Source organism: Aquarana catesbeiana, linkage group LG03 (assembly GCF_042186555.1).
Source record: "Aquarana catesbeiana isolate 2022-GZ linkage group LG03, ASM4218655v1, whole genome shotgun sequence".
NCBI lineage: Eukaryota > Metazoa > Chordata > Amphibia > Anura > Ranidae > Aquarana > Aquarana catesbeiana.
Window position 1 is genome coordinate 658,317,478 of NC_133326.1, and position 26,957 is coordinate 658,344,434.

A 26,957-nucleotide genomic window follows, 5' to 3' on the forward strand; every position below is an offset into this window, starting at 1 on the left:
CAACGCAGCTCTTTTCGCACTGCCCTCCGTTGCCGAAACTGCTCATCATACCTCAGCCACGCAGTCCCGCCATAAACTCTGTACGCTTCCCCAATAGAATCCTGATAGCAAAACAGCGCCGAACAATGTTCGGGTTGTTTTTCCCCTATAACACTTGCCATTATGGCGAACGCCTGCAGCCAATTGGTAAATGTACGCGGGATTAACCGGTATCTCCTTTTTTCTTCGTCCTCTTTTTTGGAATCGTCAGGTTTTACTCTATCTAGATTTAATTTTTCCAGAGGGAGTAAAGAAAAGATCTCCACATACTCACCTTTCCACAGCTTCTCTCTGACTTCCTGCTTCAGATGCGCTCCTAACGGCCCTTCATAACACACATATACTTCACATTTTGCTGCATCCGCAATTCTAATTATATCTTGCCTCGCCACCGTCTCACTGGCCACAGCCGTCTTGCCTGTCCCCTGCGCAACGACCGTACCCTCCCCTTCCTTGGCTGGCACCGTGCAGGCCGCTGCGACCGCCGGCATCTCTGTACTTACCCCTGACCCTGCGTTTTCCCCCGCTCCTGCTACCGGTGGGACCCAAGCTGACGCTGGCCCCACTGCTGTTTTGCCGGCCTGTTCAAACTTCCGAACTAGATCTTTGATTCCTTCCAAGAAGCCCAACAAACCTACCGCACCCCCGGAGGTCTCCCCTGTCCCCCCCCTTTCTGTCCCAGACCCTGACCCTCTGCTAGGCCCACTGCACTCTTGCAAACATGGTACAATAGTTGCTGACTTACCGGGCTGCATAGGTGTCGCCCCATCAGCCGATCGTCTGTCGTCCACCTCTGCTGTCCTCCCCGAACGCAGGGCCTCCTCTTCTTCTGACTCCGATCGATCATCCGCAAGGTTCAGCACCAAATCTTCCTCCTCTTCGGATGAGAGCCCACCAGGCCCGCTGGCTGTTACTGCCTCAGGCATATTCTCCCTCCCCTGAGCAGCGCGTCCGTGTGGCGACTTTTTGGCAGCCTTACCAGGACCGGTGTGCGGTACCTCAGTCCTGGTGGCCTCTGTTCTCCCCTTTCTCTGCTCCCTCAGTCCTAGGTCAGGGCGCTGTGTGTCTCCTGCCGCTGGAGGCCAGGAGCTCCGGTCTGCAGTCCCACTCTGCATATGTCCCCGTTCTGTCTCTGGTAGCCTGGGGGAGGGGCCAGCGCACTCGCGCTCCCCACGTCTGCTAGGCCTCGATGCGGCCCTGTCTTTTCCCTGCCTTGTGCTGCCTCCTCTGGGTTCCCGGTTGTCTTTTCTGGCTGGGCTGCCGCTGTGAATCCGTGCCGTCCGTTTTGGGGGTGGGCCCGCCGTAGATACAACCCGGCTCCCCCCCGCCTGCCGCTGTACCTCCGAACGTTGCTCCGGTGAGTACCGCTCCGGAGGTCTGGCCCTGCGGGCTCTGGTAAAGCTCCTGGCCGCCTGCCCAGACGCCGCATCAGTCCCCCTGAGTGCCGTACCTAACGCCGCCTGTAGCCACTCGGGACCCCGCACTGCTGCCTCCTCTCTGAGCTGGGCCAGGATTCTTTCCACCTCTGCCATGCTGCTTCTCTCTAACTTCCCCCCACGCTTTGGTGACTCATCCCAGGCGGGGCCCCCTTATCAAAGTTCCTCCAGCCCCTCCCCCTTGGCTCTATACTCACCACCCCTTAGAAACTAGTTAAATCCCTGTTAACCCCGTCATGCCCGCCCTGCACTTATTCTCCTGTCTGGTATTGCTCCGGGCTTTCTATAGATGTGAGAATTTGAATCTTGGGCAAAAATGTGCAAATTTTGTGCAAAAAGCTGTGTGAAGCTTGGGTGAAATCATTGATAATCAGACCCCTAAACCTTTTCTTAAACACCACCAGTTGCCAAATTTCTACATAACAATGAGAGAAAGTCTCTCAATCTCCAGCTATTCTATAACAGAAATGCCAGGCATTGTCTGCCAACCAAAGAATGTATAAGGACAATAAGGAAGCTGGCAGGGTTGCTACTGAAGCTCCACAAAGATGGACACCTATTGAAATGTGTTACCACTTTATATGAACACTTGCAAGATGAGGTATTATAATTTTTTTATGGCACAAATGACACCATTTTTTTGATTTTACATGTAAATCATTTACATTGCTTAATTGAAAGGAAACGGGCAGTGTAAAAAAGTACTCATACCACAGATGAACTCACACTTTTGTAAAACCATGTTTTGTATTCATGTATTTTTATTATAAAATGAAAAAAAAGACAAGAAATATTTAAACAATACTTCTAATGGAATCAAAATTTAGAATGGTTTATCAATATACAATAAATATTCTACTGTTGCAACAGTAGATTAGGTGTTAAAATGTTTTTTATGGCACAAATGACACAACTTTTTTTTACAATTTACATTTAAATTTTTTTTTTTTACAGTTTACAAGTAAATAATTTTGCATTGCCTCATTGAAAGGTAATAGGCAGTAAAAAAATACACATGCCATTGATGTATTTTCATGTTCGCATACCTTGGTAAAGCCATGTTTAATATTCACATATTTTTATTATAAAATGATTAAAAAAAAGACTAGAGATATACATGGGATCAAAATGTATATTGGCTTATCAATACACAGCAATCTATATCTAAAATTAAAGCTAAAAGTTAGAAAATAAAAACTATATACAAAAAGCCTTTGTTGTTGCTTATGGCAATAATATATATTCCTACAAATAGATATATCTAAATTAAAAACAATTACAGGTACACAGCCAAACATGGAGAAATGAAACAAACTCTGGTAAGATTTCCCCCCCTCCTGCCCAGGCCAATTTTAAGCTTTTAGCGCTGTCGCACTTTGAATGACAATCATGCGATCATGCAACACTGTACCCATATAAAACTTTTATAATTTTGTTCACACACATAGAACTTTCTTTTGGTGGTATCTAATTACCACTAGGATTTTTTTTATCTTTTGTTATATATGTTATATGTTTATAAAAAAAGACCAAACATTTTTTTTAAAAACCCACATTTTTCTTTATTTCTGTTATAAAATTTTGCAAATAAAGAATTTTTCAAAATGAATTTAGGCCAAAATGTATTCTGCTACATTTATTTGGTGAAAATAGCCCACATCAGTGTATATTATTTATTCTGTAGGTAAGATAAAGAGTCCACAAACTATGGTGTATATGTGAAAATTGATCAATCCTGATTTACTGACGACCTATCTAATTTCTTGAGGCCCAAGTTGAAGTTGTCATTTTTTGTCATAAATTGTTGGAAAATTAAGAAATTACATCTTTTTTTTTACATGCTGTCACCAGTACTCTGTACAGCATCATCATCATATAATGGGTGTGGCAGTGATCAGGGACACTCACTGGTGACAGTCAAAAAAAAATTGGCCGTGATTGGCCCAGTCTGTACCATATGATCACTGTGACCAATTACAGCTAGTAGCACAATTGTACACAATGGATGGCTTGAAAGGAAGCCATCCATTGTTTACAACTGTCATGTAACCTGCTGTGATTGGTTACAGTGGTCACATGGTACTGGCAGCGTGCTGGTACAGTGATCAGTCATTGACTGTGTCTGGTGGACGCAGCTGGTGACAGATCCTGCCACTGCACTGCACTGCCCCGCGATCTGGGTGGACCTCATATGACATCCACCCGGATCAACAAGAACTGGTTAAACATCAATCAAATGTGCTCCTTTTGCATATGAAATGTATACTTTATTTGTAGTATCAATATTCTTTATCTAACCAGAACACAAAAGCTAATACATTCTTTGTTATTCAGGTCCTTCAAATGGTTTCTCTCCTGTGTGAGACATATTGTTTTTAAGCTGATATATACCATATCTGAAATATTTATAACATTCATATTTAACTAATTGAATTTGCTTATTTCCCCAATGTGAATCATCTGGTGTTTGGTAAGACTTTCCTTTCTTGTAAAACACGTGTGACATTCCAAACATCTAAATGGTTTTTCCCCTGTGTGAATCCTCTGGTGTCTAGTAAGATGTGTATTTTGTTGAAAACACTTGCCACATTCCACACATTTAAAATATTTTTCTCCCTTGTGAACCTTCTGGTGGTTAGCAAGAAGTCTCATTTCTGCAAAGCTCTTGTCACATTCTGAACAACTATACGGCTTCTCTCCCGTGTGAATCTTTTGGTGTAGATTAAAATGAGCAATGTGCACAAAGCATTTGTCACATTCTGAACATCTAAATGGCTTCTCTCCAGTGTGAATCTTCTGGTGTTGCAAAAGATGAGATGATTGATTAAAGCACTGGTCACATTCTGAACACATAAATGGCTTTTCTCCAGTGTGAAGCCTTTGGTGTGTCTTAAGTGCAGATTTGTCGGCAAAATGTTTGTCGCATTCTGAACATCGGAATGACTTCTCTCCTGTGTGAATCCTTTGGTGATTAATAAGATTTGACTTTTTATAGAAACACCTGTCACATTCTGTGCATTTAAATGCATTTTCTCGTTGGTGAATCTTCCTCTGGTGGTAAGAAAGAAGTGATGATTCTGAGAAGCTCTCATTACATTCTGGACATCTAAAAGGTTTCTCTCCTGTGTGAACCCTCTGATGTCTAGTAAGACTTGCCTTTGATGAGAAACCCTTGTCACATTCTGAGCATTGAAATGGCTTCTCTCCTGTGTGGTTCCTCATATGTAAAACAAAATTCTCCTTTCTTGAGAAATACTTATCACATTCTGTACATTTAAACATGTTTTTCCAGTGCAAATCTTTTTCTGGAGGCAAAGATGTCTTGTTTGAAAGTGCTTGGCAAATTCTGAACCTTGAAACGTCTTCTCGCCTGTGTTAATTTTCTATTAATTACTGAGCTTTGCTGAAGGATTTCTTATGGGTCATAAGATTTATTTCTCATGGGTCTGTATAGGAATATAAAAATAAATTGTTATAAAATAAATGTTGAATAAAGATTAATATCAACTTGAGAATAATGTTCTGGATTTTTAGACTAGAATTGATTGTTTGCTAATAATCACAGTTGAAATGGTGGATAGAATTTTAGCTTGTTTGTATTAAAAAAAATATTATGCTGGGTTTTGGAACCCAGGATCCAAGGCTGACAGTTATTTGCACCTCAAATTTAAAAATACTGTAAGTTGCACTGAAAGTAATCTACAACTCCATTATACAATATTTAACCCTCTGGCTTACCACAACACTAAATGACCTCCCATCCTTGAAATTGAACCTCAATTTTAAATATACCCGGACACATTATTTCCCCTAATTATCGCTAATCTAGCTCCATAAAATAAGTTCAAAAACATAATTTATGTACATTTCAACCAAGTCACCTGCTAATCTTATACCCAGAAAATCTCTGTATTTACAACATGTTCATGTTCCCACTCCTGCAGCGGCTCGGTGTACCATGTTCCCACTCCTGCAGTGGCTCGGTGATCCAAGTCCTCTGTGTGACAGCAGTATGAGGAGAGGGTCCCCGTACTGCTTATCGCTGGTACAATGCTTACCAGGCTCCTAAAAAAATTGTAAATACACATTTTTTTTACCCTCAAAAAGATGTGCATTTATAAAAAAATAAATTCTTAAACAAGTGAACTTTAATAATAGAGCCTTTAATAAGTATCTGAAGGAGATGGCAATATAAATAATGATCTGGCCAGGCTGATTTAAAACAAAGTATGATTTTATTTTATTACACAATAACATCAAAAATACAAATACATGTAAAACAAATAACAGTGTAAGTTAAACAGTGTAAGTTAAACAAAAATACAAGAAAAAAGAATAGAAATCATAAAAAATGTCTAGAATCTTATAGAAGCATGTGTGCCTCACCATGTGCTTCTTGCCAGCTTTCTGCAGCATGTGTTTGAGCCTACTGAGGGCATAGGAAATGACGTATCTTAGGCTCAAGGAGCATGCACCTGTCTAAATATATCAAAGAGTATATGAATACTAGGGATGAGCCGAACACCCTCCTGTTCGGTTCGCACCAGAACATGCGAACAGGAAAAAAGTTTGTTCGAACATGCGAACACCGTTAAATTCTGTGGGACACGATCATGAATAATCAAAAGTGCTAATTTTAAAGGCTAATATGCAAGTTATTGTCATAAAAAGTGTTTGGGGACCTGGGTCCTGCCCCAGGGGACATGGATCAATGCAAAAAAAAGTTTTAAAAACGGCCGTTTTTTCAGGAGCAGTGATTTTAATAATGCTTAAAGTCAAACAATAAAAGTGTAATATCCCTTTAAATTTCATACCTGGGGGGTGTCTATAGTATGCCTGTAAAGGGGCGCATGTTTCCTGTGTTTAGAACAGTCTGACAGCAAAATTACATTTTGAAGGAAAAAACTCATTTAAAACTACCCGCGGCTATTGCATTGCCGACAATACACATAGAAGTTCATTGATAAAAACGGCATGGGAATTCCCCAAAGGGGAACCCCGAACCAAAATTTAAAAAAAAAATGACGTGGGAGTCCCCCTAAATTCCATACCAGGCCCTTCAGGTCTGGTATGGATATTAAGGGGAACCCCGGCCAAAATTTAAAAAAAAAAAATGACGAGGGGTTCCCCCTAAATTCCATACCAGACCCTTCAGGTCTGGTATGGATTTTAAGGGGAACCCCGCGCCAAAAAAAAAAAAAAAAAAACGGCGTGGGGTCCCCCCAAAAATCCATACCAGACCCTTATCCGAGCATGCAACCTGGCAGGCCGCAGGAAAAGAGGGGGGGACGAGAGTGCGGCCCCCCCTCCTGAACCGTACCAGGACACATGCCCTCAACATTGGGAGGGTGCTTTGGGGTAATCCCCCAAAACACCTTGTCCCCATGTTGATGAGGACAAGGGCCTCATCCCCACAACCCTGGCCGGTGGTTGTGGGGGTCTGCGGGCGGGGGGCTTATCGGAATCTGGAAGCCCCCTTTAACAAGGGGACCCCCAGATCCCGGCCCCCCCCTGTGTGAAATGGTAAGGGGGTACAAAATACCCCTACCATTTCACTAAAAAACTGTCAAAAATGTTAAAAATGACAAGAGACAGTTTTTGACAATTCCTTTATTTAAATACTTCTTCTTTCTTCTATCTTCCTTCATCTTCTGGTTCTTCTGGTTCTTCTGGCTCTTCTGGTTCTTCCTCCGGCGTTCTCGTCCAGCATCTCCTCCGTGGCGTCTTCTATCTTCTTCTCCTCAGGCCGCTCCGCACCCATGGCATGGGGGGGAGGCTCCCGCTCTTCTCTTCATCTTCTTCATCTTCTTCTCTTCTTCTTTTCTTCTCTTCTTCTCTTCTTCTCTTCTTCATTTTCTTCTCCGGGCCGCTCCGCACCCATGCTGGCATGGAGGGAGGCTCCCGCTGTGTGACGGCGCTCCTCGTCTGACAGTTCTTAAATAACGGGGGGCGGGGCCACCCAGTGACCCCGCCCCCCTCTGACGCACTGGACATGACGGGACTTCCCTGTGGCATTCCCCGTGACGTCACAGGGAAGTCCCGTCAAGTCACCGTGCGTCAGAGGGGGGCGGGGTCACTGGGTGGCCCCGCCCCCCGTTATTTAGGAACTGTCAGACGAGGAGCGCCGTCACACAGGGGGAGCCTCCCTCCATGCCAGCATGGGTGCGGAGCGGCCCGGAGAAGAAAATGAAGAAGAGAAGAAAAGAAGAAGAGAAGAAGAGAAGAAGATGAAGAAGCAGAGAAGAGCGGGAGCCTCCCCCCATGCCATGGGTGCGGAGCGGCCCAAGGAGAAGAAGATAGAAGACGCCGCGGAGGAGATGCTGGACGAGAACGCCGGAGGAAGAACCAGAAGAGCCAGAAGAACCAGAAGAACCAGAAGATGAAGGAAGATAGAAGAAAGAAGAAGTATTTAAATAAAGGAATTGTCAAAAACTGTCTCTTGTCATTTTTAACATTTTTGACAGTTTTTTAGTGAAATGGTAGGGGTACTTTTGTACCCCCTTACCATTTCACACAGGGGGGGGCCGGGATCTGGGGGTCCCCTTGTTAAAGGGGGCTTCCAGATTCCGATAAGCCCCCCGCCCGCAGACCCCCACAACCACCGGCCAGGGTTGTGGGGATGAGGCCCTTGTCCTCATCAACATGGGGACAAGGTGTTTTGGGGGCTACCCCAAAGCACCCTCCCAATGTTGAGGGCATGTGTCCTGGTACGGTTCAGGAGGGGGGGCGCACTCTCGTCCCCCCCTCTTTTCCTGCGGCCTGCCAGGTTGCGTGCTCGGATAAGGGTCTGGTATGGATTTTTGGGGGGACCCCACGCCATTTTTTTTTTTTTTTTTTTGGTGCAGGGTTCCCCTTAAAATCCATACCAGACCTGAAGGGTCTGGTATGGAATTTAGGGGGAACCCCACGTCATTTTTTTTTTAAATTTTGGCCGGGGTTCCCCTTAATATCCATATCAGACCTGAAGGGCCTGGTATGGAATTTAGGGGGACTCCCACGTCATTTTTTTTTTTTAATTTTGGTTCGGGGTTCCCCTTTGGGGAATTCCCATGCCGTTTTTATCAATGAACTTCTATGTGTATTGTCGGCAATGCAATAGCCGCGGGTAGTTTTAAATGAGTTTTTTCCTTCAAAATGTCATTTTGCTGTCAGACTGTTCTAAACACAGGAAACATGCGCCCCTTTACAGGCATACTATAGACACCCCCCAGGTACGAAATTTAAAGGGATATTACACTTTTATTGTTTGACTTTAAGCATTATTAAAATCACTGCTCCTGAAAAAACGTCCGTTTTTAAAACTTTTTTTGCATTGATCCATGTCCCCTGGGGCAGGACCTGGGTCCCCAAACACTTTTTATGACAATAACTTGCATATTAGCCTTTAAAATTAGCACTTTTGATTTCTCCCATAGACTTTTAAAGGGTGTTCCGCAGCATTCGAATTTGCCGCGAACACCCCAAATTGTTCGCTGTTCGGCGAACTTGCGAACAGCCAATGTTCGAGTCGAACATGAGTTCGACTCGAACTCGAAGCTCATCCCTAATGAATACATGTCTTCATGCTTCCTTGCATGTGCCTGTGTGAGTGTATGAATGAATGTCCCATCATCTCTTAAGATGGCTTTTTATATTACATGTAGACATCATATTGTCAAAAGCTGAGGGCCTTGTATGGTAAACATTAACACTGTTTACTTTAGCTATATTCCTCATGGAAGCATGGGAGAAGGAACCGAGCTTAGAGGACCTCTAAAGGTCATACATGTATTCTGATTGACAAGAACATATGTAACACTGTACTCGTGTCCTCACAGATCAAAGGTCATGTAGCTGCACGTTTCTGTGTTTCATGGTTTTAACAGTGCATATAAAAAAATAATATATATAGAAATATATATTTATACATATATATCTATGTAGCACCCTGGATTTTAGGCAGGGTTGCTCCTCACAAATTTACTTGCCAGGAATAGTTATCCTGGTTGATTGTTGAGATCCATTGATTTCTCACTAAATTTGGCCTTGTTGCGCTTTTCTCTACCACTAGGTGGCCAGGTACTTGGTGGTACTAGGTACAAGAAGGGCAACGCAAGGTCAATTTATGGGTATATGGAGTATCTCAGCCAATGGGCAGGGGTTTTCTTGAATCCCTTGGCCTGCTGGAAGAGCACATCTGGCTGCTAGGCTATCTGAGGGCCTATCCAGAAGCAAGAGAGCAGTGCAGGGTTGGGACTGCGGCTTGCAGTCCAACCAGAAGTGACGGTTCTGCCAGCTGGAGAACCTGTCATGGTCGGAGGTAGAGGGGAAGGCTGTCGCCACTAAGGGACCAACCACCTTATTACCAGGGACCACAGTGAGTAACTGAAGCAAGTACCAGAGCAGCATTCTCACCAACTGGGGACGGTGAAGAATCGGGAAACTTCAGTGGGTATCAAGCCAGGGACCCAGCCAGTGGAGGTAATACTTGCAGAGCTGCCTTGTGTGTCATGCCAGGGACCAAGCAAGCCAGTGGGGTGAAGCTTGACAGGTATCTGGAGTGCCAAGCTAGGGACCCAGCAGAGAGGCAGGGGTGAAGGTTGAGGAAGATACCACCGTGAAGATTGGGGGAGCTCAAGGGATTCAGTGACAGTGAATCAGTGGGTCTAGTGAGAGACCGGGAGCTCAGCAGGCTGAAGAACTACAAGGAGAGATTGTAGTAGAGGTGAAAGGAACTGTTACACTTTGTGTTAGGAACTGTTAAAGACTGTTGCCATAGGAGACAGCATTCCTGCATGTTCAGAGGTGGCATCTTGCTGGATGCCTTTCCCTGCATGGCTGTCCTGGCCCTATCCTTCTTTCCCCCTAAAAGTTTGTTAAGAGAAATAAAAATCGCTTTTGATTTCTCAATGTCTCTGGCGCCCAATAACTTTATCCACCTTGCACCCACTATACCTCACAACCCACCATATAGAGAAGGATGTCAGCTATCTCTGGCCCTGGAGGTTCTCATTAGACTGAAGGAGGCCTGGGACCTTGCTACATCTATCTGTGTGTATATATATATATATATATATATATATATTAACCCCTTCTCACAAATCAACTTACCTATATGCCGGTTAGATGAAGTGGATGTACTGGGGTGAAGCCTGCAGCTGCAGGCTTCACCCCAGTACCGTTTTTTAGAGCAGGAGGTCAGTTATCTGGTGATTATGAGCGATGTGGCTCAGCAACCACTTGCCCGTTATCCCAGGCAGCGCCAGGTGACGTCCACCCCCTCCCACCGCCTTCCACTGCTCCACCCAGCCCTGCTCCACCTAGTACAATGACAGTGCCAGGGCCGGACTTGTCATTGGGCTTGACTGGGCTTGACTGGGCTTGACCGTGGGCCCCAGCCAAGTGCACTCGGCTATACTTGGCTAGTTCCGCTCACAGTCACACCTAGTCCCGCCCTATGATGGACATAACACAGGGACTGGGCGTGACTGTGAGCGGAGCTAGCCGAGTACACTCGGCTATGTATGTCGGCGCTCGGCTCCGCTCACAGTCACGCCCAGTCCCGCCATTGGACCTGTGTTATGTCCATCATAGGGCGGGTCTGGACGGGACTGCGAGAGGAGCCAAGAAAAGCCGACAGGAGCCGAGATACACAGGACCGGCTCTGATGAATGATTCCTGTAGCTGCAGGCATCATTCAGATATCACCACTCAAAGTCCAGGACGTCATATGACGGCTGGCGGTCGGGAAGCAGTTAAGAAGCGTGCATTCAATAGAATATAATTCTTATAAATGCAGAATTATGAATTTAGAATAATAATTTTCTAACGCACCCCTGCCCACTTCATTTTGTAGAGGTCTAACAATATGATTTGGACTTTAAAATTTTGATCTTAGATTAGATTCCTAATCAAATAGTGGTGGTGATCTTGTATCCTTAAAAATGAAAAACCTGAGTTTTGGTGGATAGACAGACTGAGTCTAGTTTGACTAAATAAGGACTTTATTATGTACTTGTATATAAGATTAGATGCATCTGCAATGGGATCCCCACTTACACTTTTTAGTGTATTAATATTTAGTAACTCCATAAATATGAAAAGAACTGACACTCTGGGTAAAAGATTAACGTGATATTAAAACTTTGTATACTTACCTGCTCTGTGCAGTGGTTTTGCACAGAGTAGCTCTGATCCTCTTCTTTTTTGGTCCCCCACCAGTGCTCCTGGCTCCTTCCCCTGAGCAGTGCCCCCAAAGAAAGTCGCTTGCCCTGGGGCACTTTTGCATACTCACTCTCGAACCAATGCTCTATGCGTCCATAAGACACATAGAACAATAGATTACAGCGCACACATACAAAAATGACATTTAAATCCTGCAAGGCTATTTAAAACACCTGAACATATTCAACAAAAAATATGGGGATTTGGTCACACCATATGGCTATAGAGTGCTGAGCCCACTACTACGTCAAAGCACCCCATTGTCAGTGGGTCCTACACTATTCATAGAATGAAAGATCCTGCATCTCGACCATGGGAGCCTTGCAGGATTTAAATGTCATTTTTGTATGCGTGCACTGTAATCTATTGTTCTGTTTGTCGGTCTTACAGCAGCGCCATCTCTAATGTAATGCATTTTTAAGGTGTACCCCCCAAGTCTGTTGTTTGTATGTTGTAAGGTTCCTGACCAGATCCCTTGGGCTGGAGCACCCCATCCCCCCCACCATTACCTATTATGCCGCGTACACACGCTTGGACATTCCGACAACAAAATCCATGGATTTATTTCCGATGGATGTTGGCTCAAACTTGTCTTTCATACACACGGTCACACAAATGTTGTCGGAAATTCCGAACGTCAAGAACGCGGTGACGTAAAACACACATGACAAGCCAAGAAAAATGAAGTTCAATAGCCAGTGCGGCTCTTCTGCTTGATTCTGAGCATGTGTGGAATTTTGTGCTTCAGAATTGTCTACACACGCTCGAAATTTCCGGCAACGGATTTTGTTGTCGGAAAATTTGAGATCCAGCTCTCAAATTTTTGTTGTCGGAAATTCCGACAACAAATGTCCGATGGAGCCTATACACGGTTGGAATTTCCAACAACAAGCTCCCATCAAACATTTGTTGTCGCAAATTCCGACCGTGTGTACGCGGCATAAGTGTCCACCTGTGTTATAGGAGGAGTCCTTTAGTTCTCCCATATAGAGGAGTATATTTCTCCCATTGTTGAGGTACAGGGTCTTTTATTCTATGAATAGTGTAGCACCCACTGATAATGGGGTACTTTGACGTAGTAGTGGGCTTAGAACTATATGGCTATATGATGTTACCAAATCCCCATATTTTTTGTTGAATATGTTCAGGTGTTTAAAAAAAGCCTTGCAGGATTTAATTGTAATTTATGTATGTGTGTGCTGTAATCTATTGTTCTGTTTGTCGGTCTTTCAGCAGCACCATCTTTAATGTAATACATTTTTAGTCTGTTGTTTGCATAAGACACATAGAGCCATGGCACAGCCCTGCTCTCTCCTCATTGGCTCACTGGCTGTGTTTGACAGCAGTGGGAGCCAATGGGCTCCCGCTGCTGTCCCAGCCAATGAGGAGGGCGAGTCCCCATGCAGCTGAGGCTATTGTGAACAAGCTGGATTGGAGGGGGCTCAGATAAGGATTAGGGGACTGGAGGGGGCTGCTGCACACTGAAGGTTTTTTTACCTTTATGCACAGAATGCATGAAGGTAAAAAACTTTCAGCCTTTAGAACCACTTTAAGATTATTATGTGTTTTTTTTTTTTTTGAGTCTCAGCTGACATTTTCAAGCAGTTTTTGGATAGTGACTATTCATCTCAGGGCCATTTTAAAACCGCAAATGTCTTTAGGGTCTTGTGAGCAATTAATGCCACTTTCACTGGAACCACCGTCTATGACAGCAGCAATCCACCGCTAAGCCCAGTAGTTGTATCAAACATCTCCTGTGCTTCCAATCTTCTACAGACCACTCCATAGCAGAATGCCATAGACGCAAATGTAAGCACAATACCTCTATATTAGGTAAAGCAATGTATCACTGCTATAGTGATGCTAGTGATCCTATAGTGTCATATAGCTATGACACTATAGCCATAGTGATGCTGATTGTGTCAAGTGCTCACACAGGTGAAAGCAATGTGAATCAAGTTTTTAGCAATCACAAATCTGTGAAACTCTCACTATTGTGCCAATTTGTGCCATCATCAACCTGAATTAATCATATAATAATAATGTAATATCATTTAAATCAGCAGACTTTGTTGATGATATTTATATTATATTATATTATATTATATTTATATTTCATATGGGGTTGCAAAAAAACAAAAATAAACATTACGTTGGGAAAAATTACAGGAAAATTTATTTATTTATTTTATATTAGCAATAAAAACAAGGAAATACAAATATATGTATTCAGATTCCCTATCAATTTAAAGCTGTACTGAAAAAAAACAATGTATAACATTTTAATGAAGAGTGCAAAATCTAAAGCTGGCCATACATTATTAGTTTTTTTTTTCAACTAACTGGCTCAATGAAAAAAGCTCACAGATTCCTCCATCCACAGAAGCCTGGTGGATGGAGAAATCCTGCTATGGGGACATTGTTTTCTGACAGCAGCTCCCATTCTTCTGTTGAATAGGAATGGCCACACAATGATCGAAATTCAGTCAGTCCCTGCTGCACTGGCCAAATTTTGATCAGTGGATAGTCAGCTTAAAGGTGGTATATTTTTGGTTGAGCTATTGGTTTATCTACTTTACAAAATGTTCTAAACAGTATATTATTCCTACCAGGGACATGCAGTTAGGGGAGGCAGGTGAGACAGAGCCTCACGTGCCATGAACATAAAAATAAATAAATAACTACAACTTTGATGGTAGTAGCTCTGAGACCTTTGGGGGGGTATGTGAGGTATGTAGTTGAAGTCCTACCCCACATCTGGTCAAAATTTGGAGCTCCTGCCATCTATGGTTCTGGAGATACGGGGTTCCTTGCACAGCCTGTCAGAAGCTACATACAGAGCGGCCAGTTTAAATACAAGCTGGCACACTCTGTTTGCAGCAGACTGAGAGGATGAGCTCACAGTGCCTCTCACTTCTTGTCAGAGGCACTGAGCTCAATGGACAGCTTGTAGTCTTGGACCAATGGTAAAGTACCTTTGGTCCAGGCTGTCCAATAAAAATGCTGCGAGTGGAGGCACGCCTCTCAGTGCAGTGTCATAGAATGACAAAAAGATAAATACTCCCTTCCAGCCCAGCCCTCTTAACTAGAAGGAAAAAACATGGGTTTATGTGTATAGATTTACCCACGATCCCATGTTTTTCTCACACGGCTAAGAGGGAGAATGAGCATCTGCTGCTGCTGAAAAGGTACAAGCTAAATCATATATTATGCTATATCTTATAAGATAATGATTTATTATTTATCTATTTACTGTGATATTACTGGTTGGAAGTTATAATTTCAAACTTCAGTAATTTGTCCATTAAGCCACCTGTTTGTGTACAGTTTTTAAAAATATAATAAATGACCTTAAAAACAATATATAATAATTATTTGTATATCACTTAGCTGTAATGGTAATTAACCCCTTGCCACCCAGGCCAATTCTGACACTTCTCTCCAACATGTAAAAATCCTAATTTTTTTGCCATAAAATTACTCAGAACCCCCAAACATTATATATATATATATATATATATATATATTGTTTTATCAGACACCCTATGGAATAAAATGGTGGTTGTTGCAACTTTTCATGTTACGCGGCATTTGCGCATTTTTCAAACGCATTTTATTTGCTCCGCGGTGATCTATGCCATGTCCGGCCCCTCCTCTGTCCCCCTCCTGTCTACTGGGAAATACACAGGTCCCAGAAGACAGCAGGGATCAGTGAGAATGCGCCGTGCGACTCGTGCATGCGCAGTAGTGAACCAGGCTGTGAAGCCGCAGGGCTTCACCTCCTGATTCCCTTACCGAAGATGGCATGTCTCCACCCGAGAGCCGAGGGACAGATCGGCTTCGAGTGAGGACATCGCGGGTGCCCTGGACAGGTAAGTGTCCATATTTTAAAGGTCAGCAGCTGCAGTATTTGTAGCTGCTGACTTATAAAAAAAAAACATCAACCACAAATTATACCAAATAATACTAAATTACTAAATTTTAAAATTATAATATCCCATGTAGTGAATAATCCATATAGTGCAGCTTGAACGAAAAAGACCATTAATAAATAACATCCTTGAAGTGCTGCTTGCAGCTACAGTAACGAGGTAGGGGTTGGGTAGTCCTCAATAATATATGGCACCTCATCCCAAGGCTTACAAAAATCGTATAAGGAGAGGGGGAAGTACGAGGATTATAGCGGTGCCAAAAACAACAACCATATTTAGATAAAAAACATGTATTTTTATTAACAAAAATTTAAAAAGGAAAATTGTACAGATTACACAGATAAGGTGTGCATTAGAACATTTAAAACTATCTACAAATGGTTTTAAATGTTCTAATGCACACCTTATCTTTGTAATCTCTACAATTTTCCTTTTTAAATTTTTGTTAATAAAAATACATGTTTTTTATCTAAATATGGTTGTTGTTTTTGGCACCGCTATAATCCTCGTACTTCCCCCTCTCCTTATACGATTCTTGCAGCTACAGTATCATTTATCTTGTGCAATTCTGTCCAAAAAAGTGCTCCATGTAAATTGTGCAAACCAAATTTGTTAAATCATAATAATAAAAAATAAAAAAATCTACATATTTCCAACGCTTTAAACATTTTTACAGGTTACATTTTTAGAGTTACAGAGGAGGTCTACTGCTAGAATTATTGCTCTCACTCTAACGATCATGGTGTATGTAACCTGTGTGTATCTTGCTCTGATACGAGCCAGTGCCTCACCAGCCACTCACCTCACTGCATATCCCTGATTCCTACAGATGAGACCCGAGGGACACAATGGGGGTTATTTACTAAAGACAAATCCACTTTGCACTACAAGTGCAAACTACAAGTGCAATGTGCACTTGAAATTCCACTGAAAGTGCAGTCGCTGTAGATCCGAGGGGGACATGCAAGGAAAATAAAAAACAGCATTTTAGCGTGCACATGATTGGGTGATAAAATCAGCAGAGCTTCCCCTCATTTCAGATCTACCCCTTAGGTTTACAGCAACTGCACTTCCAAGTGCAATTTCAAGTGCACTTTGCACTAGTAGTTTGCACTTATAGTGGAAAGTGGACTTGCCTTTCGTAAATAACCCTCATAGTCTGCTTTTAAAATGATCGTGCAAAATCATAAATAAACAGTGATGTATAACTTTCTAACATATAAATGTTACAACAAATGTGATACAATGTTATATGAGTGAAGATATTAGTATACAAAAATGATTATACTGACAGTGAGGCCGATTTACTAAAAAAGTTGAGAATTTTCACCTTATAAATTGTGTGCATTTTACTACAAGTAGCAAGCCACGTAAAAAAACAAATTTATGTTCACGTATTTCTTCTGCACACGATTGGCTAATTCGAGTGAATATTCTAAAAAAAGTGGTGTTCCAGCTGAAAACATTTTTTTTTTAAAAGTCAGCAGCTACAAACACTGTAGCTGCTGACTTTTAATAAGGACACTTACCTGTCCAGGGAGCCCGCGATGTCGGCCCCCCATTTTTTTTCAAATGTTTTTTAAGAGATTGAAAGGAGTGTGTTAATGTTAAAAATGTTTTTATGGTGGACCTCTGCTTTAAGTAAATTAGCCTGCATGTGGATGATTTTCTATTACTGTAGAATTAATATGCATTTTTAATTTATACAGAAATTTGAGAAGACTGTTGGTCCTTATAAATCAGAGTCACAAGTTCCAGTATGAATCTATGTCATTATAAACTGATAGTATATGGATATAAATATATCTGATCAGAAAACCCATGAATGCGTATTGACACACAAACATTATATGTCATATATGGGTGTCACACAAACAAGAAGTGTATCAAAAGACAACAAAATTATCAGAATGAAATGGTCACAAATATATTTTAAAGAGCTAATACTTTTCCGTTTTTATATGAAAAAAAGACATATGTTATGAAATTTTGCTGTATAGAAATTCCTACTTAAAAAAAAGTTCTACTATGTGAAGTATATAATGTATAATTTTTGATTGCATCTGTTACTTGGATTTATTGTATTGAAACCTAGCAGAAAAAAAAGTGCTGTGATGTACTCTGACACCATAGATCATAGTTCAATAGTCATAGATAAACATATACAAACATCTAAACCGTACAAGTGTACAATCATAAAAAGTGTACAAGTGTATAGGATCCCTTAGTAGCTTCCTTAGTAGTTCCTTTCACCAGCAGTTCTTGTAAGTGACTGAGCCCAGCCTCATCTTTTATTTATTTCACCGCCATTCACTAACATGTGCTCACTTCCCATTGGTTAAAAAGGTATGATCTACTTAACAAAAGGCATCTTCACAGTTTACATAGATAGTTTCAGCTTCTCTTTGTTCAGCTCTCCATCACAGTCACAGCCAGAACAAGGTTATTAACATTCTAATATGTGGAGGGAAGACTATAGGGGTGTACCTTCATTGAAAATGAATGACAGTTGTCTCCCATTATTGGTAAAAACAACAGGTGACACTAGACATATATTATCAATGACAAAAGAGACTGGAGATGGTAAAGCAATGTTTTGTGATCCTCATTAAGATTCAGTCACATGATCCCATGAGCTGTGTAACCATACTGTTCTGTCTCTGCAGATAAATGTCTACTTAAGCAGCCGTTTGTAAATTTATATTTAACTTTAATATCAAACTATCATCTTGGTTTGCACAACATAAAAAAAAATAAAAATAAATAAGATAATAGTTTACAGAGAAATTGCCTGCAGAGAAATTAAATTAGTAGCAGTTAGCTGACCATTTGGTATAGTGGTTTAATTCAGTGAACCCAACCTTAGTGGCAAATTCCAGTCAATGGAGGGTGAATCCTGGTAGTTAAATCTGGCTATTTGTAGAACCAATAGGCAAACTACTCTAAAAAAATGGGTAACCGGGCATTGCCATATGGAACATAAACCAATGCAGAAAAATACTGTAAGTCAGATGAGGGTCTTTTTCTGTGCATCAGGAGTAACATTAAAAATACAGAAATGCTTTAAGTAATATGCTTGTGAGATGCCTTAAAACTGCATTTGGTGTTACAGAACAGTACACAGCGACAGCATACAATGGCAGCGAATATTTGGCTGTCAAACTGATTTTTTTTCTTTTACAATCAGCTTGCCCTACCTATTACAGCACCTCAATCTGAATCATTTGTTTTTAAAAAAAAACATTTTTCTTTCAGGTGGTGTTCGTAGTGACATTTTTATTCATCAAACAATAATAGACCCACTTTGTCCTGCAGATAAAAGATGTACCTGTAGTCTGTTGAAGCTGCTCCTGTTCTCCCTGTTACAAAACTGTCCTGTCACCAGACAATGCGCCATTTCCTTCAATGCAGCACACCACAACTCATGCTAGTACATTATCATGTGTTGTGATGCACTGCAAAGCATGAGCATTGGACCTTCGTAACCTTGATGCACTGAGGTACCATTCAATGGGGGTTATTTACTAAAGGAAAATCCACTTTGCACTGCAAGTGCACTTGGAAGTAAAGTCGCTGTAGATCCGAGGGGGACATGCAAGGAAAATAAAAAACAGCATTTTAGCTTGCACATGATTGAATGATAAAATCAGCAGAGCTTCCACTCATTTCAAATCTACCCCTTAGATTTAGAGCGACTGCACTTCTAAGTGCACTTGCAGTGCAAAGTGGATTTGCCTTTCGTCAATAACCCCAAATGCTTGTTAACATGCGCTGTAGTAACATGCACCTTATTAAAGTGTGTCTTACCGCAATCCACTGCACTGAAAAGGTGTAAATGGGTGCTTATTGTTAGTATGTGTGCTGCAGTTATCTCATAAATATATGTGCTTTTGGTTTTATTATTGAGCAGTTTGTAACACTTCCCATGAACATTACACTCCTTTAGGAGTAACATTCAAACCAACTTTTCTACATTTTATATTTCTACATTCACACATCTAAAATTACTTTTCTACAGCCTATAAAATCCTTTAAAAAAAAATAACTGGAATTAAAAACAAAAAACATGTCAAGTACATCAATATGTTTTATAGTGTAGAATTCTCTCAAGTATTTGTTATAACATATAATGAGTGGTGTTATATATATATATATATATATATATATATATATATATATATATATATTATATATATATATGTAATATATATATATATATATATATATATATATATATATATATATATATATATATATACTGTATTTATTGGCGTATAACACTCACTTTTTCACCATGAAAATCGGGTGCAAATAGCGTGTGCGTGTTATACGCCAATACTTCAATTTTAGCTGCTTCGGAGGAGACAGGGAGGGGGGCGGGACGAGCACCGTCAGATTACATACAGTGAGAATCTCCTGTTTACTTGGCAGCCTCTGTAATAGAAAGTCCTGTCTCCTGGGCCGCCATTGGACCACTGTTCGCTCTATCGTAGGAGATTCTCACTGTATGTAATCTGTCGGTGCTCGTCCCGCCCCCCTTCCTGTTCCCTCTAGGCTGCAGATGGGCATCGATCAGGCTGCACTGATGGCAGTGGTGAGGCTTCTGCAATGATGGCAGTGGTGAGGCTGCTGCATTGATGGCAATGGTGAGGCTGCTGCATTGATGGCAATGGCAAGGTCCTGCATTGATGTGGACTAATGAGGCTGCATTGATGGCACTTGTGAGGCTGCAGATGGGCACTGATCAGGCTGCATTGATGGCAATGGTGGGGCTGCAGATGGGCACTGACCCTTATTTTGCTTCAAAGTTCCTTATTAAAAATTTAAGTTTTATTCCTGAGACTTCCCTCTTAAAATGAATGTGCGTGTTATACACCTGTGCGTGTTATACGCCGATAAATACGGTATATATATATATATATATATATATTAAAATGTCCAAAAGTACTTAAATAAGTACAGTAATTACGAAAGCAGCGCTACCATCACTTCTTATTGTGACCAGCTTTCATATAAAAAAAACACACATGAGAAAAAATGAATGACAGGTGGTGGAGAAAAGTCCAAAGAAGCACAGATGGTGGTCCTAATGTAGTATTAAAGATGTGCACCTCACGCTAGACTCCTCACGCCGTGCGTCACACGCCCCTTAGGGGTTCTCACTCACCAGAACATAAAACACATCAAGCCTTGATATGTTATCATCGGTTGTCTTCCACGTCATGGAGGGTGTCAGAGTTGTACTGGATATCCCATAAGTAAAAGCATGTAGAGGTCTGTAATTTTTATCATAGGTATTATTCAACTGTGAGAAACGGAAAACAGCTCTCTGGTCTTGGCCATTGTGGAGAGGTTGGAGTTTGTCACAGTAATTGTGGACATTTTACTATTTTGTATGAACTGTTATTTTGGCAAGTTATTGCTATTTAAGTGGCAGGCGGCAGCTGACATTCTAATATTGCTGTTGATCATTGAAGCACTGTGATCATTATCTGGTGTTTGTTGTTGTTGGATTTATCAGCTCCATAGCGCCGAGTTAGTGGAAGAAGGCCTGGGATTTCACTATTTTCTTTCGATATATATATATATATATATATATTGTACATTTACATGTTACACTCCTTTTTAAACTATGTATGTCCCACTAAATGTAATAGATAAATGATACAGAAACTCACAGTAGGGGGTCATGGGTGTGGGTACAAAACAATCATGTGAGAACTATATTTTGCATTCCTTATACAGGAGGCACAAGCAAATCCTATAAACAAAGAAAATGCAAATATAAAAGGTCACCTTGACAAAGGAATTTTGAAAATGACTTTACATCATTTAAATCTATACTGTGATTTTTCTTGTTTTATCTAGATGTTCACATCTGCTTTAATATATACAGCTTTAACTAGTTTCAGATTTTCATTAGTCTCTGCATTGCAATGCATCAAAAAAAACTTGCACCATTTTTGGTAATGCAGCACACTACACCACACAGTAGTGCATTACCATGTGTTGTGATGCACTGCAATGAATGTGCATTGAAGTTTCATCGCCTTAGTACATTGAGGTGCCATTCAATGTGTGTTAGTATGTGTTGCGATAACATGTGCCTTACTGCAATCCACGGCACTGGAAAGGTGTGAGTGGGCCCTTAAGTTTAGTATACATTATGTGATGCTGTTATCTCATAATTGTATGTTCCTTTGGCTTTATTATCAACTGCTTTGTAGCACTTCTCATGAACATTACACATTTTTAGGTAGAACACTTGAAACTTTTCTACATCCTAAAGCCTTTCAAAATTTATTGGAATTAAGTACAAAAAACTGTCAAATATTTCAAAATCTTTTATGGTATAGAAATCTCTCTACATGTATATTAAATGGTTTACATGTATGGAAATATTTACATGTTATGCTCCCCTTTCACCTATGTACATCCCACTAAACATAATAGAGGAACAGTGCCATAACACATAGTGGGCGATCAGGGTGTTGGTATATAATAAGGTGTAAATGTGGAATTCCTTATGCAGGAGGCACAAGCAGATCCTCTAAATAAAGAAAATGTAAATATAAAAAGTCACCATGACAAAGGAATTTTTATGGCACAAGTGACACAACTTTTTTAATTGTACATGTAAATTATCTACATTGCCTCATTGAAATAAATAGATGCACTCACACTTTTGTAAAACCATGTGTTGTATTCATGTATTTTTATTATAAGATGGAAAAAAAATCATGAAATTGTTAAACAGTAGTTCAAATCAGATCAAAATTTATAATGGCTTATCAATATGCAGCACTCTATATCTATTTTATACCACATGATAGATTAGGTGTTAAAATGTTTTTTATTATGGCACAAGTGACACAACTTTTTTTTTACAGTTTACATCTTTTTACATGTAAATCATTTTGCACTGCTTCACTGAAAGGTAATTTTGTTTTGTTTTGTATTCGCATATTTTTATTATAAAATGATTTAAAAAAAAGACAAGAGACACACAACGGTACTTCTAACGGGATCAAAATGTATAATGGCATATCAATGCACAGCAATCTAGATCTACAATTAGAACTAAAAATGAAAAAAAATATATATACAACAAGCCTTTATTGTTGCTCATGCCAAAAACACATAGGGGGTTATTTACTAAAGGCAACTCCACTTTGCACTGCAAGTGTACATGAAAGTACACTTGGAAGTAAAGTCGCTGTAGATCCGAGGGGGACATGCAAGCAAAACAAAAAACAGCATTTTAGCTTGCACATGTTTGGATGATAAAATCAGCAGAGCTTCCCCTCTTTTCAGATCTACCCCTCTGATTTATGCCCCGTACACACGGTTGGATTTTCCGATGGAAAATGTCCGATCGGAGCGTGTTGTCGGAAATTCCGACCGTGTGTGGGCTCCATCGGACATTTTCCATCGGATTTTCCGACACACAAAGTTGGAGAGCAGGAGATAAAATTTTCCGACAACAAAATCCGTTGTCGGAAATTCCGATCGTGTGTACACAAATCCGACGGACAAAGTGCCACGCATGCTCAGAATAAATAAAGAGATGAAAGCTATTGGCCACTGCCCCGTTTATAGTCCCGACGTACGTGTTTTACGTCACCGCGTTTAGAACGATCGGATTTTCCGACAACTTTGTGTGACCGTGTGTATGCAAGACAAGTTTGAGCCAACATCCGTCTGAAAAAATCCTAGGATTTTGTTGTCGGAATGTCCGAACAAAGTCCGACCGTGTGTACGCCCTATTAGAGTGACTGCACTTTCAAGTGCACTTTCAAGTGCACTTGCAGTGCACTTGTAGTGCAAAGTGGATTTGCCTTTCGTAAATAACCCCATTATTCCTACATATAGATATCTAAATCAACCACTTCAATACTGGGCACTTTTACCCCCTTCCTGCCCAGGCCAATTTTCAGCTTTCAGTGCTGTCACACATTGAATTGTGCAATTGTTTGCAACACTGTACCCAAACAAAATTTTTATCATTTTTTTCACACAAATAGAGATTTCTTTTGGTGGCATTTAAACACCCCTGGGTTTAAATTTTTTTTTGCTAAATAAATTAAATATACTTAACATTTTGAAATTAGTTTCTTTTATAAAATGTTGCAGATAAATAATTGTTATCCATTAATTTAGCTCAACTGTATTCTGCAACATTTTTTGGAAAATAAAGAAGTTGAAAAAAACTTTTTTCCACAATTTTTTTTACATATTGTCACCAGTGCATTACAGTGTCATCATATAACTGGTGTGGTGGTGATCAGGCACACTGGCTGGTGACAGTACGAAAAAAAAAATTATATATATATATATTTTTTTAATTACATTTTTTTTTAACACACTGGGACCAGCGCAACATAATCCATTGTATAAAATTGTCATCTGACCTGCTGTGATTCATCACGGCAGTCACATGGTACTGACAGTAAGCCGGTACTCTAATCAGTCATCGTCTGTGTCCCGTGGACATGGCCGGTGACAGATTGTTCCACTGCGTGGCCCTGCGATCACCGCTTCCTGAGAGGACGTCATATGACATCCACTCAGAATAACAAAACCACCGCCCAGCCGTCATTTGTCTATAGACCGGGTGGGAAGTGGTTAAAAACAATTACAATTACACAGCCACACGTGGAGAAATGAAAAGAACTCTGGTAAGATTTCTGGAACAACAATATATGCATAAAATCTATAATAGAGATCACGTCAAACATGTGGGTAAGTAATATTCCAAAAGAACACATGATATAATGGAAATATTATTCCATATAAAATATATATCATGTCTACTCTAACAGTGTTTTATAAATCCATGAAAGCCACTTCAGTTTGTAAGCTAAATAATGTTACTAAACAGTGCCTATTACATCAGTTTCACACACAGCAGCTACCCATCAAGGCTGTCAAGCAATCTTGCATACCAATTAGACGTCTCTTAGTTATCATATCAATATGGTAGTATATCACAATATGTAAAAATATGCTATATTGTGTATTCAAGCAGTGGTCTTGGCAATAATGTAATCATAGCCTCTAAAGAACTCCAAAAGTACATGAATATACGTGATGTCCACTAGGTAATTCTATGTGTCAAACACCTTGTAATGTTAAATGTCCACCACATCAAAATTACCAAACAAACGTAATATAAATTTATGAATGCTGATGCAAATAAAAGTAATGTTACTTAAATGTCATCAAAACAAAACACATGAAGTTATACTTCAACCATAGAGGCCTGTAGAGGGTAGGGTGGATAAAACCATAATGATGGAACCTTCTGAAACAAATACAGCTGGGTTAGGTGTAACTGTGTATTTCTAAAATGTGGAATCCAATGTCAGTTCATGCGATAATAAACCAGAAAAAAAATATTTCAAATGCACTAGAGGGAATTCCATGCATGTTTGGCTGGGAAGAGACACTGCATAGAGTACACTAGACTGTATTTGTCACTGTATATGGTTATTTTGTGAAGCAGTGCAGTGTTTAAACAGAAAACCAATTTGCTCCATTTACATATGAAGTGTATACTTTATTAAAAAATTATCAATATTCTTTATCTTACTAGAGCACAAAAGTTAATACATTCTTTGTCATTCGGGTCCTTCAAATGGCTTCTCTCCTGTGTGAGATGTGTTGCTTTTAAGTAGATATATACCATATCTAAAATATTTATAACATTCATATTTAACTAATTGAATTGGCTTATGTGAATCATCTGGTGTCGGGTAAGGCTTTCTTTTCTTGTAAAACACTCATCACATTCCAAACATCTATATGGTGCTTCTCCTGTGTGAATCCTCTGGTGTTGAGTAAGACCGGTCTTTTGTTGAAAACACTTGCCACATTCCAAACATTTAAATGATTTTTCTCCCGTGTGAACCTTCTGGTGTATAGCAAGAAATCTCATTTGCGCAAAGCTCTTGTCACATTCTGAACATCTATATGGCTTCTCTCCCGTGTGAACCTTTTGGTGTAGATTAAGATAAGCAATTTGCACAAAGCATTTGTCACATTCTAAACATCTAAATGGCTTCTCTCCTGTGTGAATCTTCTGGTGTTGCAAAAGATGAGTAGTTTGTTTAAAGCATTGATCACATTCTGAGCACATAAATGGCCTTTCTCCAGTATGAATCCTTTGGTGTGTCTTAAGTGCAGATTTTTCGGCAAAACATTTGTCACATTCTGAACATCGGAATGGCTTCTCTCCTGTGTGAATCCTTTGGTGATTAATAAGATTTGACTTGGCATAGAAACATCTGTCACATTCTGTGCATTTAAATGCATTTTCTCCTTGGTTAATCTTCTTCTGGTGATAAGAAAGATGTTCCGGTTGTGAGAAACTCTCATTACATTCTGAACATCTATACGGTTTCTCTCCTGTGTGAGTCCTCTGATGTCTAGTAAGATTTCCCTTTGCTGAGAAACACTTATCACATTCTGAGCATTGAAATGGCTTCTCTCCTGTGTGGATCCTCATATGTATAACAAAATTCCCCTTTGTTGAGGAATATTTATTACATTCTGTACATTTAAACATGCTTTTGTCGTGTGAATCTTTTGCTGGAGGCAAAGATATGTCTTCTTCAAAAATTGCTTGTCAAATTCTGTGCCTTGAAATGTCTACTCTCCTGTGTTAGATTTCTATTAATTAATGAGCTTTGCTGAAGGATTTCTTATGGGTCATAAGATCGACGTCTCATGGGTCGTAAGGTCTATGGAAGATATCTGTATAGGAATATAAAAGTGAATTGTTATAAAATAAATGTTGAATAAAAATGAATATCAACTTGAGAATAATGTTCTGGAATTGTACACCAAAATTGATTGTTTCCCAATAATCACACACTATATTGCCAAAAGTATTGGGACACCCCCCCCCAAATCATTGCATCCAGGTGTATAAAAGCAAGCACCTATGCTTGCAGACTGCTTCTACAAACATTTGTGAAAGAATGAGTCGCTCTCAGGAGCTCAGTGAATTCAAGCATGGTATCGTGATAGGTTGCCACCTGTGCAATAAGTCCATCTGTGAAATTTCCTCAGCCACAAAGTGGTAGGCCACGTAAAACGATAGAGTGGGGTCAACGCATGCTGAAGTGCAAAGTGTGCAGAAGTCACCAACTGTCTGCAGAGTTAGTAGCTACAGACCTCCAAACTTTATGTGGCCTTCAGATTACCACAACAACCGTGCATGAAGAGCTTCATGGAATGGGTTTCCATGGCCAAGCACTGCATCCAATCCTTACATCACCAAGTACAATGCAAAGCATCGGATGCACTGGTGAAAAGCACGCAGCCACTGGACTCTAGAGCAGTG

General features: G+C 40.5%; 1 protein-coding gene across 1 annotated transcript; it reads right to left on the reverse strand.

Moving 5' to 3' along the window:
• Window positions 1–3,899: 3,899 nt before the first annotated feature.
• On the reverse strand, window positions 3,900–26,117 carry LOC141134062 (uncharacterized). Its single transcript, XM_073623647.1, has 3 exons — window positions 25,409–26,117; window positions 12,182–12,187; window positions 3,900–4,741 (listed from the first exon to the last, which is right to left on the reverse strand). Exons 1-3 carry the CDS (start codon window positions 26,115–26,117, stop codon window positions 3,900–3,902), a joined length of 1,557 nt encoding a protein of 518 aa, XP_073479748.1.
• Window positions 26,118–26,957: the final 840 nt, after the last annotated feature.